This window comes from Atta colombica, unplaced genomic scaffold (assembly GCF_001594045.1).
Source record: "Atta colombica isolate Treedump-2 unplaced genomic scaffold, Acol1.0 scaffold161, whole genome shotgun sequence".
Lineage (NCBI taxonomy): Eukaryota > Metazoa > Arthropoda > Insecta > Hymenoptera > Formicidae > Atta > Atta colombica.
The window spans coordinates 5,634-23,811 of record NW_017259252.1 but is presented as its reverse complement, the minus strand read 5'-3'; the positions used below and the strand labels follow the sequence as shown (position 1 = coordinate 23,811).

The 18,178-nt window shown below is 31.5% G+C and overlaps 3 protein-coding genes across 4 annotated transcripts in view; 2 read left to right on the top strand and 1 right to left on the bottom strand.

Annotated features, from left to right (window-relative positions):
• LOC108685874 (DNA-directed RNA polymerase III subunit RPC1) overlaps positions 1-7,509 on the top strand; it is an 11,288-nt gene extending 3,779 nt beyond the window's left edge. Inside the window, exons 6-22 of the mRNA XM_018190883.1 lie at positions 109-435; positions 510-647; positions 713-910; positions 1,003-1,162; positions 2,065-2,141; positions 2,223-2,553; positions 2,629-2,878; positions 2,956-3,185; positions 3,264-3,614; positions 3,674-3,842; positions 3,926-4,268; positions 4,342-4,529; positions 4,759-4,909; positions 5,006-5,158; positions 5,221-5,421; positions 7,093-7,226; positions 7,370-7,509. Of these exons, the coding sequence (XP_018046372.1) occupies positions 109-435; positions 510-647; positions 713-910; positions 1,003-1,162; positions 2,065-2,141; positions 2,223-2,553; positions 2,629-2,878; positions 2,956-3,185; positions 3,264-3,614; positions 3,674-3,842; positions 3,926-4,268; positions 4,342-4,529; positions 4,759-4,909; positions 5,006-5,158; positions 5,221-5,421; positions 7,093-7,226; positions 7,370-7,490 (3,522 nt within the window). The 3' untranslated portion in view covers positions 7,491-7,509. The remainder of the gene's footprint in view (positions 1-108; positions 436-509; positions 648-712; positions 911-1,002; positions 1,163-2,064; positions 2,142-2,222; positions 2,554-2,628; positions 2,879-2,955; positions 3,186-3,263; positions 3,615-3,673; positions 3,843-3,925; positions 4,269-4,341; positions 4,530-4,758; positions 4,910-5,005; positions 5,159-5,220; positions 5,422-7,092; positions 7,227-7,369) is intronic.
• Positions 7,510-7,754: 245 nt separating this feature from the next.
• On the top strand, positions 7,755-9,142 carry LOC108685873 (parkin coregulated gene protein homolog). Its single transcript, XM_018190882.1, has 4 exons — positions 7,755-8,053; positions 8,356-8,674; positions 8,737-8,886; positions 8,962-9,142. The coding sequence occupies exons 1-4, from the start codon at positions 7,949-7,951 to the stop codon at positions 9,120-9,122; spliced, it is 735 nt and encodes a 244-aa protein (XP_018046371.1). The 5' UTR covers positions 7,755-7,948; the 3' UTR covers positions 9,123-9,142.
• On the bottom strand, positions 9,139-14,072 carry LOC108685871 (probable glutamine--tRNA ligase). 2 transcript variants are annotated; one of them, XM_018190879.1, is made up of 10 exons: positions 13,876-14,072; positions 12,241-12,542; positions 11,936-12,141; positions 11,550-11,796; positions 11,193-11,490; positions 10,724-11,103; positions 10,330-10,648; positions 10,018-10,238; positions 9,720-9,912; positions 9,139-9,661 (listed from the first exon to the last, which is right to left on the bottom strand). In XM_018190879.1, the coding sequence occupies exons 1-10, from the start codon at positions 13,996-13,998 to the stop codon at positions 9,611-9,613; spliced, it is 2,340 nt and encodes a 779-aa protein (XP_018046368.1). In that variant the 5' UTR covers positions 13,999-14,072; the 3' UTR covers positions 9,139-9,610. The 2 variants fall into 2 exon arrangements, with proteins under 2 accessions (XP_018046368.1, XP_018046369.1); XM_018190880.1 differs by lacking the exons at positions 9,139-9,661; positions 9,720-9,912 and having other exon boundaries at positions 10,145-10,238; positions 10,325-10,648.
• Positions 14,073-18,178: the final 4,106 nt, after the last annotated feature.

Here is an 18,178-nt window from a genome sequence, read left to right as displayed (position 1 = left end):
AAAGAAATTATAATGTTATAAACATTTAATCTCTGAATTTTCTTTTTTCTTATAATTTATATAATTTATAGTATAATTTATAGTATATAATTTATAGTATTCTTTAAGGTGCAAGAACTTTTCAATAGAATTCCAACGGGTGATATCTTCTTCTTGTTAATGAATCCTGAATGTGCAGCTCCAGTAGATTTAGTATTGAGAAGGATCCCTGTGCCACCAATTTGTATTAGACCTAGTATTTTATCTGATCTAAAGGCTGGTACAAATGAAGATTATCTGACAATGAAATTGTCAGAAATAGCTCTTATCAATGACGTCATTCGCAGGCAAAAAGGTGTTAATATAAATACGTACATGGAACATTGGGATTTTCTTCAACTGCATTGTGGTCTTTACATTAATAGCGAAATGTCCGGAATACCTCTACATATGCAAGTAAGCTCTTCTCAACAAACATCTAAAGATCTGTATATTCTTTTCTCTAATAATTTACATATTGATACTTTTAGCCTAAAAAGTCTGGTAGAGGTATAGTGCAAAGATTGAAAGGGAAACAAGGTCGTTTCCGAGGTAATTTGTCTGGTAAACGTGTTGATTTTACTTCTCGCACAGTCATTTCGCCTGATCCGAATCTCAGAATAGAACAAGTAAGTCTAGTGAAATTTAAGTCAGCCTGCTGCGATTTGTATCTAATAATATTGAATCTACGTAGGTTGGTGTACCTATACATGTTGCAAAGACTTTAACGTATCCTGAAAGGGTTATTCCATCAAACATGGAATTAATGCGAAAATTAGTAAGAAATGGTCCAGACACACATCCTGGAGCAAATTACATACAATATAAGAATTCGCAAAATAGGCGATATCTTGGATATGGTGATCGGAATAAAGCCGCCCAAGATTTACAGGTAATTTATATATATTGACATCATTTTAAAATATCAAGATTTTTATGTAATTAATATAACATTGTTTAATATATCATTGTTTTTTTTTGCAGTATGGCGACATTGTTGAGAGGCATCTCAAAGACGATGACTTAGTGCTGTTCAATCGGCAACCATCTTTGCACAAATTAAGTATTATGACACATAGAACCAAGGTATTAGAGCATCGAACGTTCAGATTCAACGAATGTGTCTGTGCACCTTACAATGCAGGTCAGTTTAGACAACTTATTGTCTATACACGTTGATATGTTTAATATGTTCTCTCTTTCTCTCTCTCCCTCTCCCCCCTCCCTCCCTCCTTCCCATATACATACGCGCGCACATAAATTATTGCAATTATATTTAAAATTTACATATAAATATTATATTAGTCTGCAAATTGATATTTTAGGAACATTGTTCGAACGAACATAATTGTTTTCCGTCGATTTTTAAATAGAACAATTCCATTTATCAAATTTCTCCATCACATTTTATAGTATATCATATTTTTTAGAAAAATTGCCGAAAATGATGTTTTTAAGGATTTTTATGACATTATAACATCAGTAGTAAATTTTTTTTCTAAATTTTGTTAATGCCATACAAATGTATCAATTTTTAACTTTAAAACATTTTGTTTGATTTTGATTGTCCATTTTTGAGATATAACAATTTAAAAATAGCTCTTTTTCTATGTACATAGAAAAGACATTTTATTCTTAATATTTTATTGTATGTAGAGTGCTTTTACATAACACGATTGCCTGATACTAAATTAAAAAGCAATGAAGGTTGACAATAGTAGCAAGATTAATTCTGGATAAAACAGAATATCACAGAATATCATCTTATAATGTTCATTCTATTTTGTCAATTTTATATTACTTTTTTATTTACTATCATTTATGAAAACCTTAAAAATTGTGTTTTTTTGTCTCTTTAATATCATTTTTCTCAAAATTGTAATAATCAAATTTGAATAACAAATTTATGTTCAGTTTTCAAAAAAAATACATTAAAAACAGCTAAAACTGTTAAAAAAAATTTTTTTATTACACATTAATGTTATTAGAAATTAAGATTATCATCGGTTTTATTTAACCCTTATTTGATTTAATATACATTAATAGATTTTGACGGCGACGAGATGAATCTTCACTTACCGCAAACTGAAGAAGCCAGAGCCGAAGCATTAGTTTTGTTAGCGGTAAATGACTGATTAATATACTTTTATAGAATTATTAAATTGCGTATAAATATACTGAAATATTTTGTTTTGTGTTTATAGAATAAATCTAATCTAGTTACACCTCGCAATGGTGACTTATTGATAGCAGCAACTCAAGATTTTATCACCGGTGCTTATCTCTTAACTCAAAAGGATACATTTCTCCAGCTAGAACAAGTTAGATTAGCTCTTTGCCTTTTAGCTGGCTCGGATGCTTCTACGAAAGTAACTCTTCCTCCGCCTGCAATCATAAAACCGGCGAGATTGTGGACCGGCAAACAAATATTTAGTCTCATTATACGACCGAATAAGGAATGTCCTGTCAAAGCAAATCTAAAGGCAAAGGGCAAGACATATACCAATGGAAAAGAATTTTGTATCAATGACTCTTGTAAGTTGTACATTGTAATCGTGTCGTTAACATTTAATGACAAAACGTTCTTAAATAATCAAATTAAATCCACAGATATTATTATTCGTAATTCCGAGCTTCTAGCAGGAACAATGGATAAATCTGTATTAGGCTCAGGATCAAAACAAAATATATTTTACATTTTGCTGCGTGATTGGGGTGAAGATGTTGCAACCGCAGCTATGTGGCGTTTAACCAGAATAACGAATCATTTCAATTTTGAAAGAGGAATTTCTCTTGGTATCGGTGATCTTATACCTAGTCAAGGCCTTCTTCGAGCCAAGGAAAAAATATTAAACACTCAGTAAGAATAATTCCAAGTTTAAATTTGAGGCTGCCTCATATAAATAACTAATTCCAATTTTTTTTTTGTTTATTTAGTTATTCTACGTGTAACGAATACATTCAGTTAATGGAACAGGGTCATCTTGTCTGTCAACCTGGATGTTCAGAAGAGGAAACACTGGAAACGAGAATATTAAACGAACTTTCAGTGATCCGTGATGACGTTGGTAAAGCGTGTTTGAGAGAACTGCATCCTACTAACATTCCCCTAACTATGGCACTCTGTGGAAGTAAGGGTAGTTTCATCAACATCTCTCAAATGATTGGTACGTTCAAGTAATAATAATAATAAATATATTATTATTCTTAATTCTGATACTATTTAATACAACTTCTCTCTTCAGCTTGCGTAGGTCAACAAGCTATCAATGGATGTAGAGTACCAGATGGATTTGAGAATCGTGCGTTACCTCATGTCTTGACACGCTCAAAGAAGCCAGATGCTAAAGGATTTGTGGAAAATTCATTTTATTCTGGATTAGTGTCCAAGGAATTCTATTTTCATGCGATGGGCGGTCGAGAGGGTCTCACAGATACTGCTGTAAAAACTGCGGAGACTGGATACATGCAGAGACGATTAATTAAAAGTTTAGAAGATTTGTGTATCCATTACGACATGACAGTACGCAATTCTATGCGCGATATGATACAGACTACATATGGCGGTGATGGATTGGATCCTACATACATGGAGGGTATGTGATATATTATTGTGTATTTTTGTGTAAATAGAATAATACATATTTTTCTACAGGTAAAGACTGTCCCGTGGATTATGAAAGAGTGTACGAGCACGTGAGGGCGAAAATGCCTTATATTACCGAAGAGCCTTTAGATTACGCTAGCGTAATTAATGCCACAAAGGAAATGCTACGCTCTGAGGAGTATGAGTGCCTGAGTGAGGAATTCAAAGATGAATTGACGTAAGACAAAATATGCTAAATATATGATATATGGCGAACTTCTGTAGCGCAGTTTTAAACAAATTAATCGTTGTTTTTTGCAGTTCGTTTCTGAAATTGAAAGTGGCGCGAAAAATAGCGTTTTATCGGCAGAACGTTATATCGAATTCATCGGTGACTTCGCAACTTGAACGTTTTACCGTCTCACAATTAGTAGAATTTATTCACACGTGCAAAGAGAAGTACATGAGAGCTAAGATAGAACCAGGCACTGCTGTAGGTGCGCTCGCCGCTCAAAGTATCGGTGAGCCAGGGACTCAGATGACACTCAAAACATTCCATTTTGCTGGTGTAGCTGCTATGAACATTACTCAAGGAGTTCCCCGTATTAAAGAAATTATTAATGCGAGTCCCAAGATCAGTACTCCTATCATAACAGCGACATTGGTGAATAATTAACTCTGGACACTTGCGTATTTAATCAAATACGGTTTTAACCAACTAATTCTTTATTTTGCAGATCAATGATACGAGTTCCGAGTTTGCCGAGCAAGTGAAGGCAAGAATTGAGAAGACGACCCTGGGGGATGTATCTGAATATATCGAGGAAATATATTTATCTGATGATCATTTCCTTATAATAAAATTAGATATCGATAGAATTAAAATGTTGAAATTAGAAGTTGATGTTAATTCTGTATGCTATAAGTAAGTATGTTTGAAAGCTTAAGATTCTCGTTTTTTCATTGCAACTATTAATTTATTTCAACATATGTATCTCGCAAGAACAAAACTTCACTTGATTTCTTTCATTCAATGTCAAAACTTAATATAGTACAATGAAAAAAAAAACACGAGTTTTAATTATACTTTAAATTTAAGTAATTTGCTGCCATTATACTTTTTGAAAGATAACAAATAATTTATGATTTTCTAGACTCTGCACTTCAAAATTAAAATTAACTTCAAAGAATGTAGAAAAGGTGACCGACTCAGTTATTATTATTCGACCAAATCGAAGTAAAGATAAAGATTCAAATTTTCCATTTCGTCAATTGACAGAGGCCATTCCAAATGTTATAATAAAGGTAAAAATGTGTAATGAGATAATTTTTATAAAATGTAAATTTTTATAAGTTTTAGAAATTTAATGTCCGCTTTTATTTATTTATTTTTTTTTGTAGGGTTTACCATCGATCAATAGAGTAGTTGTACATAATGAAAACCTTGGTAATAAATCGAAATTTACATTATTTGTCGAAGGTGATAATTTTAGAGAAGTTATGGCAACACGTGGCATCCTCGGTGAGAAGACAAAGTCGAATAATACAATAGAAGTGAGTTGAAAGAAATCATGAGATAGTGAGTAAAACATATTTATAATCATGTTTTATTTTAGGTTTTCAAAACACTCGGAATAGAAGCAGCGAGAACAACTATCATGTCAGAAATTAAGTCGGTAATGGAAAATCACGGTATCAGTATTGATTGTCGACATTTAATGCTCTTGGCAGATTTAATGACTAGTAGAGGAGAAGTACTTGGTATCACGAGACAAGGTTTGGCAAAAATGAAAGAATCGGTTTTAAACTTGGCATCGGTGAGATATTCCATTTTTCATTGTTTCATTCTTTTACGTGCTTTTTTTATAATACAATATATTGGGTTATCCGGAAAGTTCGTACCGATTTTGAAGGAAAATTGAAACGCAGAAGATTTAAATTTTAATATACATTTATTAAATTATATAGGTGCCATTCTGTTCTACAACCTTTCTCCATCTTTTAGGCAACTTGAAAATTCCGTCCTTCCAGAATCTCTCTTCCAGGTTTTTCAGCGGAAAACTTTTCTAAGTGATTTTTTACCTCGACCAAAGAGTTGAAGCTTTTTCCATTAAGAGAATTTTGTAATGATTGAAATAGGTTGAAATCAGAGGGCGCGAGGTCTGGTGAATATGGTGGATAGGGTAGAATATCCCAACCGAGTTCCAACAACTTTTGTCGAGTTGTCAAAGATTGAAGTTGTCAAAGACACGTGAGGCCGCATTGTCCTGATGAAACACGACGCCCTTCTGATTCGCTGATTTCTGGACGTTTTTATTCAATTGCTGTCTTCAATTCATCTAATTGGGAACAATACTTTTCTGAATTTATCGTCTCGTTGTTTGGTAAAAGCTCATAATAGGATCTCTTTCCAATCCCACCAGACACAGAGCATGACCTTCTTTGGATGAAGACCGGCTTTTGGGGTGGCTAAAGGTAGTTCATTCCGCTTTCCCCAAGATCTTTTTCGCTCAACATTATTGTAAATGATTCATTTTTATGGATCCCCCGTTACTACTTGCTTCAAAAATGGTGTCTCCTCGTTGCGTTTATAGAGCAAGTCGCAAATGGAAATGCGATCCATCAAATTTTTCTCCGTTAAATCGTGGGAATGTATGGGGAATCCATACATCAAAACAGTTAATGTAGCCAGCTTCACAAAATGCTCGTGGAAGGTGAATTTTGACATATTCAACATTTTTGCTAATTTACGTATCGTATAGCGTGGGTTATTCTCGATCAGTGTTTTAATCTGATCTTCATCTGTGATGGAAGGCCTAGGCGTTCTTGATCTTCAAGGTCATCAGCTTTAAACCTAGCAAACCATTTCCGCACAGTTCTTTCAGCTACAGCATCTTCGCCATAAACAGCGCATATCTTGTTTGCCGCTTGTGTGACATTTTTGCCTTTCCGGTAAAAGAAAAGCATTAAATGCCTAAAATGCACTTTGTTTTCTTCCATATTCAAAGGCGTATAAAACTGACAAAAATTAATGTATCCCAACCAAATTTTTTCCAAGTATGCCTGAAGTACCGTCTTTTACGATATGTACGCATGTCATTTGTTTTCAATCGTTCTGATATATTCAGACCTGTCTTTACACCACCTACTAAAAATCGGCTCGAACTTTCCGGACAACCCAATAGAATTATTAAATTGATAAGAAATACTGATTAAGAGAAGGGAGGGGGGACTCTCGAAATTAAAATAATGTAGGAAATTAAGCAAATGAGAGTTCCGTTTTTGGCTCGTAATACAAGTATACAGCAAGTCAAAAATATAATTTATATATACATAGAATTAATGATTGTACATTAAGTACTGCACCGAACTCTCATTTGCCTAATTTTTTATATTACTTTATTAATTGAGCCTATTGTCTTCATTTTTAAATTTGAGTATTAAGAAGAATTGGAAATTCTTTTGGCAAACCAATTATTTATTTACAGTTTGAGAAGACTGCAGATCATTTATTTGATGCAGCTTATTATGGACAAAAAGATGTTATAAGCGGCGTATCGGAATCAATTATAATGGGTATTCCAGTTCCACTAGGCACAGGAATATTCAAGCTGCTTCACAAATATCCTTTTCATTACTTTATATATGAAACGTTAACTGTTATATTTGTCATAAAAAAATAGATGACACACGTAACTGAATACACACATCTACATCCGTACGTGCACACATATAGCAGAGTTATTTTCCTTAATAATTAAATACGGCAGACAAAGATGAACCATGCAAAAAGGAACTTTTATTTGATGATCCACAATTTCACAAACCATTGCATTCTAGAAAACGACTTCCACGAATACAACCGCGTCCATTATTGCAAATCTAATATTAATATTTTACATTTACTGACAAAAAGAAATAATTCACTTTGATAAAAAAAAGATATTCTTTCATTTTATTATTAATTCTTATGATCATGTCACTTATGCATAAAATATTTAATTTATATTTGATTTTTGTATAAACATATATAAGGATATTATGTACTTTTATAAAGTGACTTTGTATCTACGATATGAATATTTTGAATAGATCATGGAATAGATGTCATGTTTTTTTATATCCATGATGCAAGTAGATATGTGTCTACTTGCATCATATCTTATATCATGAAATAGATGTCAATAGAAATTTTGTTGCTAGGAGACAATATTGTTTGATCTAAATCCGTTTCCTATAATCCTACCTACATCTTCGCATATAATTTCATATGTACAATATTTGAACAAAATGTTCAATGTATAATTTGAACTTAGGATTGAAAAAAAGATATCGGGCATCGGGATGGTGAATGAAAAAGAATTTTGGACAGAAGTTCGGAAAGATATACCGCGATACAAAAAGAGAAAGCCACGAGTAGTACCTGCCTTCACTATTCAGGCATTGCAGGTAATAACGTTGTTAAGAGACATTTCCATCAACTCCGATTAACTTGATCTATTTTATTAAAAAATACGAATAAAATTATCCAATTAATAGAATTATATTTAATATATCGAAAAAATATTAAGAACAACGAATTGTATATTAGAGATATTATTTTAAGTAATTTAAGTGATTCTGCCGATCAAGTTATAATTGGATCTAAGAAAATGATGATATTGAAATATAGGATGGAATTTTCACTATGATCGAGATAAATATAGTGCACAGTAATACCGTACATGTAATAAGTCAATTTTTGATCACAGGAAAACACGATCGTCGCGAAACCGCCGCGATGTAGACTATATAAACCTCGTCTACCGAAACCATCGACTTTCAGGAAATTTTACAAGCGTGGTTTACTCCCTATCTCTTTGGAGAACAACGGTTACGATCAGAAAATTAATTGGAAAGTGGACATAGAAGATTTAGATTTCCATCATTATTTGCCAATGTTTTTCGATGGATTAACGGAAACGGAACAACCATACAAATTTCTGGCAGAGCAAGGAATATCAGATATGTTAGAACATGGTGGACCAAAGATATTGCCCGTTGTTCCTCAATTGATTATTCCTATTAAAAGTAAGTTCTACAATCCAATTTAACGTAGAAAAAATATACTGTAATTAAAAAAAATTTGTTAGACGCTTTAAATACAAGAATGCCCGAGATAATTTGCACCACGATGAAAACACTTCAACGTTTAGTGCGATCAGCCGATTGCGTTGGTGAAGCTTTAGTTCCATATTTTAGGCAAATCTTGCCTATTCCAAATTTACTTAAAGACAGAAATGGTAATTTACTCATATTTTAAGATTTCCTATATTCGTATACAATTGGAAATAAAATATATTAAAATATAATTTCAGTAAACCTTGGTGAAGGTATCGATTATTCTCAGCAAAGAGGAGAGAACGCTGCTGACATTATAGAGGAGACACTTGAAATCTTAGAAAGATATGGTGGCGAAGATGCTTTCATAAATATTAAATACATGGTTCCCACCTACGAATCTTGTTTGATGAATTAATAGAGGCAGAAAATTACACTGTAACCCTTTTAATAGATTTATTCTTTATTCTTTATGAAAATGTAACTATCACAAAATCAAAATACTAGCAAAATTTAATGTAGCAAGTTATACATGACATAAAAATATAATATAGTAAAAAAGATGTATCGACACATGATATATTATAAAAATTTTGAAAATAATATATTACATATATAATCATAGATCTTATATATGGATCCGCTTTTTCCGTTAGACAGCACGCATTTTGTCTCAATATAAAAAAAAGCGTATCAGAACGAGAGGACAGAGTCTTGCATAACGCATAACATATAATGCATAAGAAAATGAATCAATCAAGTCCTTTATTTCCGTTCTTTCCATGATAAAATAAAAGACTCCGATTGATTGATTTTCTTACACTTTATGCTTTTACAAAAGTCAGATCTTAACAGTAGTAAAAATAGTAGTACAGATATTTTTTATGATAGTATTGAAATATATATTTACACCTTTCCTGTATCTTCTTTCAATGTTACAATACGATTAAAAACAAGCTGAAATAAAAGAGAATGTTAATGTAATATATATGTGTACTAATGCTTTTATGCTTACCTTCTTAAGTTTGGTATCAGGATCAACAGAGAAAAAGCCTATACGTTCAAATTGAAACTTGTCATACACTTTTGCTGTTTCAGCTAGACTGTTGTCCATGTACGCTACAATTTCTTTTTTGCTGGATGGATTAATATCACTCAAAAATCCATGCGGCACCTCATGTACATCTTCCGGATTTTTGTGCTTAAATCTGAGGAGGGGAAAGGAGAGGAGCGAGAATTAAAGATATTTCAATCACATTACAGAATAAAGAAACTTTCACATTAATTAATAATTTGGAAAAAATATTACTTACAAACGCTCGTATAATCTAATAGATGTCAATACTGGATCGGACACCCAATGTATAAATGCTTTCGGTTTATTCTTTTCTGAGACAGGATCTTGTCTAACAATTATATTCGTAATATTACCACTGGCATCCTTCTCCATACTTTCAAACGTTATTATGGTACCTGTATGCTTTAAACCTACAGATTGTTTTGGTGTCAAGCGCCTAAAACCTTTCTCTTCAATCTGTAAATATTGATAAATAAAAAAGTATTAATAAATAAAATATTGATAAATAACTGCGAAATATTTAGAAAGAGATAGACATATACATTACTTCTTTGAAATCCGTGGCTTCAATATATACAATTTCATCAAATGTAATTTCATGATGTCCTCTCTCTGGCTCGTTAGGAAAATTGGGTGCAGTGAGCTTTATAGCTTTTTCTTGAGGAAAATTTTTAATAGTCAATTTGATAGACTCTAGAACTACCATATGTCGGGGAGTAGTAAGATTCAGAACATCCCTAACAGCTGCTTCCAATGCTGCAGGATCAACAGTTGCTTGTGCACCAGTTACACCCATTTGAGCGCAAAAATTGTTTATAGCTTCGGGTGGAAATCCACGTCTACGTAGCGCAGTCAACGTAAATAATCTATAAAAAAAAAAAAGAATGATGAAAGATTAGTAAGACATTAGATAATCTCATAAAAGTAATATTACATTATACCTGGGATCATCCCAATCAGACACTATTCCTTCTTGTATTAATTTGGCAATTTTCCTTTTGGAAACTACAGTATAATTGACGTTCAATCGGCCATATTCCCATTGTACAGGACAATAAATGTTCAAGGAATTGCAAAGCCAATAATAAGATGATCTCCGTGATTGGAATTCCTTTGTACAGAGAGAATGAGTGATATTTTCGATGCTATCGCACAAACAATGGGTGTAATCGTATGTAGGATAGATGCACCATTTGTCACCAGTTCGATGATGTGGCGAATATTTTATTCTGTATGCCACAGGATCTTGTTTACCTTCCTCTAAAATCACTTTCATACGTAAGGTCGCTTCTCCTTCTTCCAACAAACCATCCTTCATATCCTACTTTTTTAACAAATAAAATAGACAAATGCATATATAGTAACAAAAAAATTGAAGGGAACAATATGTTCAGAAAAATTTTTCATTACATTAAATAGTTGTAAGCTCTCCTCGACTGGTCTATCGCGCCAAGGACTCGGTGGAGGATTGAAACCTTTCATTTCTTCACTGGATTGATGACAAACGTAAGCTAAGTCTTTCTTTATAAGCTCTATGGCCCAGTCATGCAGTTGCTGGAAGTAATCCGATGAATGTGTAATCGCAGCTGGTTTATAACCGAGCCATTCCACCATTTCCCGTATACCGACAAAAAATTTCTCCTCTTCTTTTTCAGGATTTGTATCGTCATATCGTAAATAGCATATGCCATCGTAAGCAGCAGCATATCTATAAGAGTCATCTTTTTTACTATATATTTTATTTTTAAAATCAAAGAATATACATACCCGAAATTGATATTGATAGCTTTTGCATGTCCAATATGCAAAATTCCATTGGGTTCTGGTGGGAATCTCGTTATCACTTTGCCATCAGTTGCTTTCAAATGTTTTTGCAGCAGATAATGTGTATTTGGTGTTAGAATATATCCATCGGTTTTATAATTTTCTCCAGGTTTATGAAATTGAATTTTAGTCTTCATGAGTTCGCTTATAGTTTGGCCGCCTCCCTTCTCACTATTCAGTGACTCCTGTTCTGAAAATTAAAAATTAAATCCTTCGTATGTCTCACATAATTGTGCTCATATTGGCATTTAGCTTAATAAACATAATTTATTAATCTATCGTTGAACTTAGATATCTAAAATATTTTTAAAAAGTGATATATAGCTCACCTTCCTTTGCATCTTCCAGCTTTTTCGCTTTCGTCTGCTTGTCCTTTGGTTTCACTTGTTTAGATATTGATGCAAGATCAGCATCAACTTTTGGACCTAATAGATCAAGAAGTTGGACATCAAATTCATTCTTTATCGCTTTACCATCTGCCCATTTCAAAATATTACGTACTTGTTGCATCAATGGACCAGAATTAAAGCGATATCTATTCAAATAACAAATAAATTGTAATTAATTACTTACTATAAAATAACTTATTGTAAAGTTTTTATATTTTGCATACTCAAGATAAAATCTTATTTACCTTTTTTCCAATATTGCATCTTTGTGTGCTTTTATAATATTCTCGACTTCTTCTTCTATTTGTTCAGGTAAAACTACTACTCCTATACCACAAGATTCCTCAAACTTAGCTATATCAATATTACTCACATTAGTCAATAGATGAGCCAGTGCAGCATCAATCCTCTGTACACTATCTAATTTCTTCTCGACTATATAATTAGTAATAAATGGAATTTTATCTATGATCTGATTTTTAATTTTGGAAGTTAGATGGTATAGCAATACGCCAGTATCTTGAGTAATAGCTCCATGTTTAGCTGCCTATAAGAATTAAATATAAATTCTAAATAGAAGTCAATTTTAATGATATACACTTACCATTAAATGAATAAAAGCCGAAATCATTTAAACATATTACGCGAAATGTACAATGTAATTGTAAGCTATGTATAAACAAAGAATAGTGATGCAATATTTCTAATAAATCACAAAAACGTACTGATTATACATATCTTACAAGGGAATCATATGAAGTGATAAATTCTGATTTTAATGAAATTTTATATACATATAGGTTACATAAAAAGATGAATTTAAAAAATGTCTGTTGTGATGGAAAAATGATTTGAAGAGTGAAATCACCTCTTATGTAGTAAAGCAGTTTCCAGTTTGTTCTCGAAACTATTCAAGATATAAAATGTTTTATACAAAAGCTTTATAACAACATTATCTCTATTCATTTATGTCAATATTTTTAATAAACAATTTTTAATACAAAAATTTAAAAAAAATATTATTAACGTGGATGAACAAGTAATTAAATCATAAAAGTTTTGTATAAAACATTTTTTGATATCTCGAATAGTTTTTAAGATACGATGAAAAGAAGCTAAAACTTGCGTTACCTTATAAGGGATGATTTCACCCCTTCAAATCATCTTTCTCTCTTCATCGCAACTAATATTTTCTAAATTCATTCTTTTATGTAACCTATATGTATACAAAGTTTCATTAAAATCAGAATTTAATATTTTGTATGGTTCCCTTGAAGAAATACTTTAATTTTGAGAATAGAGTTCAGTATTTTGAGAAATACCTAGCTCTATATTTAATTATCTTTACAAAAATATTAATTTTACAAAATATAAATCCTAATTAAACAAATCCTAATAATATCTTGCCAATAAGATCTTTCATCAATACAAAATTAATTTCTTGGAAGAAGATAAACTTAGAAGAAGATAAATAGTTAATTCAACCGAGATTACAATTAATTTTATATTGATCAGCTGAGTCTAAATAAATAAAAGATACAATTCAATAATTATAAATATAATATTACACAAAATATATATTATTAAATGTATATATCAAAGAAAAAATGATGCAACAATCTAGTGAATTGCAACATGATATATACATAATTATATTTCTTATCTTCGTTTCTCAGTATAGATTAACTTTAATCTCGATTCAGCTTACTTCATTTTTTAAAATAATTTTTAGAACTAAAAAAGGATGAAGAATTAATTGAATTTTTTCAAAAAACTACATTGGTAGAAACGGATATTATAAATATTATAATTAATTTTGGAAACAGAAAGCTCTAACATCCAATCATAACGAGATTGTCGATTCACCGGCGAGTCTTTACCTCATTTATAGCTAATTTGAGATTCTTCGTGATGTTAGCATTTTTTAAAGTTTCCTTGGCCTTTTGCTCACTCAGACCAATCGTTTGAAACAGCTTCACGTCTTTTTCGTTTTCTGCCGACATTTTATTTGGAAAATATAGGTATCACAAGTCACTGCAAGTCACAATCACGGGAAACCACAGGCCACAGGAGACCACGTGCATCGCGAATCAACCATATGGATATATGCCGATGATATATATATATATATATATATATTGTGTGCGTGCGTGCGTGTGTGTGTGGTGCGCGTGCGTGTGTGTGTGCACGTGCGTGCGCGCGCGCGCGTGTGTGTGCGTGTGTGTGTGTGTATAACGTATGGGCTTATCCATAATAGAACAAATATTAAGGTTTCATGTAGATATACACATAGATGTAAGCATTCGAATGTATTTGACCAAACAAGACACATTCCGATTGAAAGAATTACTTATTCCTTATTATTTACTTATTACTTATTATTACTTATTATTCAAAAACGTTTGTATTTCGTATGAAGAATTTTTAAGTGTAATTGAAAGGGTTTGTGAGTCATTCGGTTAATTGTAATTAATTGAAGAATTCATATCTGGATATAGTACGGATACGAACCATTAGGTTAAAAATGTAAAATAATATCAAAATAGAATGTGAAACTCCCTTTTTCTCACTCCCTAGATTATTTATCAAATTCCTAAAAAATTCTTATTTGGACAAAGTAGCATCCATTAGCATGATTAGCATCCAATCTCAAATCGAGTTCTTCCGATTTGCAGTTGCGAAGCATCGCCCAGAACCACTTAAATATTGTTTAAAGACAAAAATATTGTTTGTAAGATAACCTGCTATATATGTATATAAATATATTAATTAATTCATTTAGTACGGATGTGAACTATAGCTTAACACAAGTCATTTGTAACTTAAAATATTATATTTATATTATAAATAAGAACAACGAGAAAGATACTGTTAATAATAATTAGACGTGTTATTCGGTGAAGAATCCTAATATAAAATACGGCAAAAAATTTTTCATGCATATTCTGATGAAAATAAAACGTAGAACGAGTGTCAATAAAGCGTTAATTGAAGTGTAAAGAAAGTGTGAAGAGGGAGTAACAGAAACGTAAATAAAACCCATAAAAAGCGAAAATTGGAACATGGAACGTAAAGGAAGCGTTAAATAAATGTTAAAGAAACATAAATAAAAATATAGATAAGTTCTTCGACAAGTACGAGCAGAATGTTCGTTGAATGTAAACGGATCATGTTTAGGCAGTCTAGAGAACGTAAACGGAGCATCATCGAGTTCTTAGACAAACGTGAATGAAATGTAATCAAGGTCAAGGTAAGAAATGATATTTTAAAATATATTTCATTCATTCGGTAAATATCTAAAAAAAAATGTTATGCTTCTTGAAGCCCTAAAGGCCCACTTCAAAAAATTATTTCATTAGAACACAACTGAAAAATCTTTCAATGTTACGTCTTTTATCCTAGTCTGTGCGGTTTTTTAAATTCGAGAAGTTAGTTCTCGCTAAGTTCCTCTGGTGGCGGTGCCGCGTACTATTCAACGATGCTTTTAAAATAAATTTTTTTATCTCTATATTCTGGAAACGTACACAAAGCGAATTTGAATGCTCCATGTACTTTTTGCCGAATGTTTAAGAAGCGTAGACAAAGTAAGTACTAATGAAATATTTGAGGAAATGCATCAGTACATTTCATGTATTCTTTGCGTAGTGTTGAGGAGCATATGAGAAACGTTAATGAAAAATAAAAATTTTTAACGTGTGGGGAAATGTGTCGACAGATGTATTTTAGGCACACTTTACGGAGTGTTTAGGGAGAGTTTGTGGAGTGTGTATGAATATTCAAAACCACTAAGAATAAATGGAAAATCAATGAAGTGTTTAAGAAGCGTTAAAATTCTTTGTTCACACTTCTTTGACGCTTCGACAAGCTTTACATTTTCATCAGGATAAATGTCACATTATGATTAACGTAAGATACGGTAATTTTTTTATAACTTCCATCTTATTCTAAATATACGGACATCTCTGAATTAAATTATATATATTACATTAATTATATAAATATTAATTTCTTAAAAACATTATATCATTTTTATTATATAGCTTAAACAGGTTTTGATCATAAATTCAGATTATTTTACTTATTATTTATTGGGAGTGTGTGCATTAATTTTAAGGGATTTTCAAGAGATACCAAACTAATACTATCGCATCAGTCCATATTGTTGCTACTTCCATGTTCAAAGCACATCATGTAACTTTAGTTTTCAGTATGTATCATTTTGTCGAAGTATAAAAAAACATAAACAACATTATTTTCTTGAGCATTGAATATGTTAAATTTTGTGCCAACAAAATATAATTTGCGAGAAGCTTTGCTTTTTTGTTTCCATTTGAAGAAAAGTGCTGTTGAAAGTTAACGAATGCTGTCGGAAGCTTATGTGATTATACTCTATCGATTTCAAAATGTGAGTACTAATTTCGACGCTATAAAAAAAATGATTTTAACACGGAAGACAAAGAATGTCTCCAGGTCAGCCGAAAAAATTTGAAGATGAGGAAGTGGAAGCTTTACTTGATCAAGACTCGAGTTAACGAGTAAGAAGAACTTGCAGAACTATTAAATGTTGATCGATCAACGATTTTCAGACGTTTGAAGGTCATATTGGAATGATTCAAAAACAAGGAAATTGGGTACTGTACGAATTGAAGCCAACGAAAGGTGCAAAATGATCTGTGAATTGCTTCAAAGACACAGAAAAAAAGTTTTTTGCATCGTATCGTGACGGATGATGAAAAATGAATACGATAATCCGAAACACAAGAAATCATAGTGCAAGCGAACCGTCAACATCGACGGCAAAGCCGAATATTTATGGCGTCAAACTCTGTATTTGATGGGATCAGCTAGGTATTATATATAGTGTATTATGAGCTGCTCCAACCCAACAAAATCATCACTGGGGAACGCTACCAACAATTGATGCAATTGAGCCGAGCAAAATCGGCCAGATTACGCGAAGAAACATGACAAAGTGATTTTCTAGCGACAACGCTCGGCCACATGTTGCGAAACTGGTCAAGAAACGTTAGAAACATTTAACTGGGATACTATCATACTCGCCATATTCTTCAGATATTGTTCCTTCCGATTACCTATTTCGATAACTCATAGCCTGTCTGAGCAGCGCTTCCATTCTTATGGAAGATAAAAAATGGATAATCTCAAAAGATATGTCGTTCTTTTGACGCGAAATCCATCTGTTATCAGAAGAGGGACAAAGTAGTGGCTAGCGATGGACAATACTTTGAATAATCAATTTGTTCCATTTTTTCACATAAAGCCGTATTTTTACCAAAAATCTCTTAAAATTAATGCACACTCCCAATACTTGTTATATTTGATAAATTTTCTATATTTGTCTATCGTTTTCGTTATATAAATATCGTTTTGAACCTATTTCTATCTGGTCATCTTTTATTAAAAATAATAATATAATATAATAATATATTTTTAAATCATAAATTTTAATTACGATTAAATTTTACATTCACAAACTGAAAATATAAAAGAATATTATTAATTTTGATAGAAATAAGTTAAAAACAATATCTGAGCTGATAAAAATGATATAGAAGTATAGAAAATCTATCAAATATTTTAGATAAGTAATCTGAAATTTATGATTCAAAACACGATAGGATATTATTAATTATTAATTTTCCTAAAATGTAACAAGATAGAAATTGTTTAAAAACAGAATTGTTTAATGAAGCTATATGAAAAAAATGATAGAGAAATATAGAAAATTTATATCAGGTAAGTAATCTAAAATTTAAGATTAAAAATGACATACTTAAGGTATGATAAAAATGTTTATAAAAATGTAACTTAATCCAGAAATGTCTTTATAATTATCACATGCTAAAGTATTCAGATAAACGTACGTTAGCTGCGCGAGATAGCGATGAATACAATCTAACAAAAAATGGAATAAAATGGATTTCAGAAATTCAGATTTTCAGAAATATTGATTCACAAATGTTAAAATGAATGCTTTTCCTGAATGCATTTTTATTCATGTATAGGAATTGCATGGAGCATATCTTTATGCCTTTCAATCTAAAAATAATATTAGTTTTTTCTGTGCATTGTGAATACTGTTCAATTCAAAATTTTGAATAAGAAATGTTTTCAATTCAATTGCAAAAGTTTTTCAATCCAATTGCATCCAATTGAATCCAA

Excerpts from the sequence above, each read along its gene's own strand:
- LOC108685873 (XM_018190882.1), top strand. The coding sequence starts at position 7,949 with ATGGTGAATGAAAAAGAATTTTGGACAGAAGTTCGGAAAGATATACCG. Across the intron at positions 8,675-8,736 it reads ATTGATTATTCCTATTAAAA|ACGCTTTAAATACAAGAATG; the intron begins GTAAGTTCTACA and ends AAAATTTGTTAG. Across the intron at positions 8,887-8,961 it reads TTTACTTAAAGACAGAAATG|TAAACCTTGGTGAAGGTATC; the intron begins GTAATTTACTCA and ends ATATAATTTCAG.
- LOC108685871 (XM_018190879.1), bottom strand. The coding sequence starts at position 13,998 with ATGTCGGCAGAAAACGAAAAAGACGTGAAGCTGTTTCAAACGATTGGT. Across the intron at positions 11,491-11,549 it reads GCTATCAATATCAATTTCGG|ATATGCTGCTGCTTACGATG; the intron begins GTATGTATATTC and ends TGACTCTTATAG. Across the intron at positions 11,104-11,192 it reads AGAGCTTACAACTATTTAAT|GATATGAAGGATGGTTTGTT; the intron begins GTAATGAAAAAT and ends TTAAAAAAGTAG.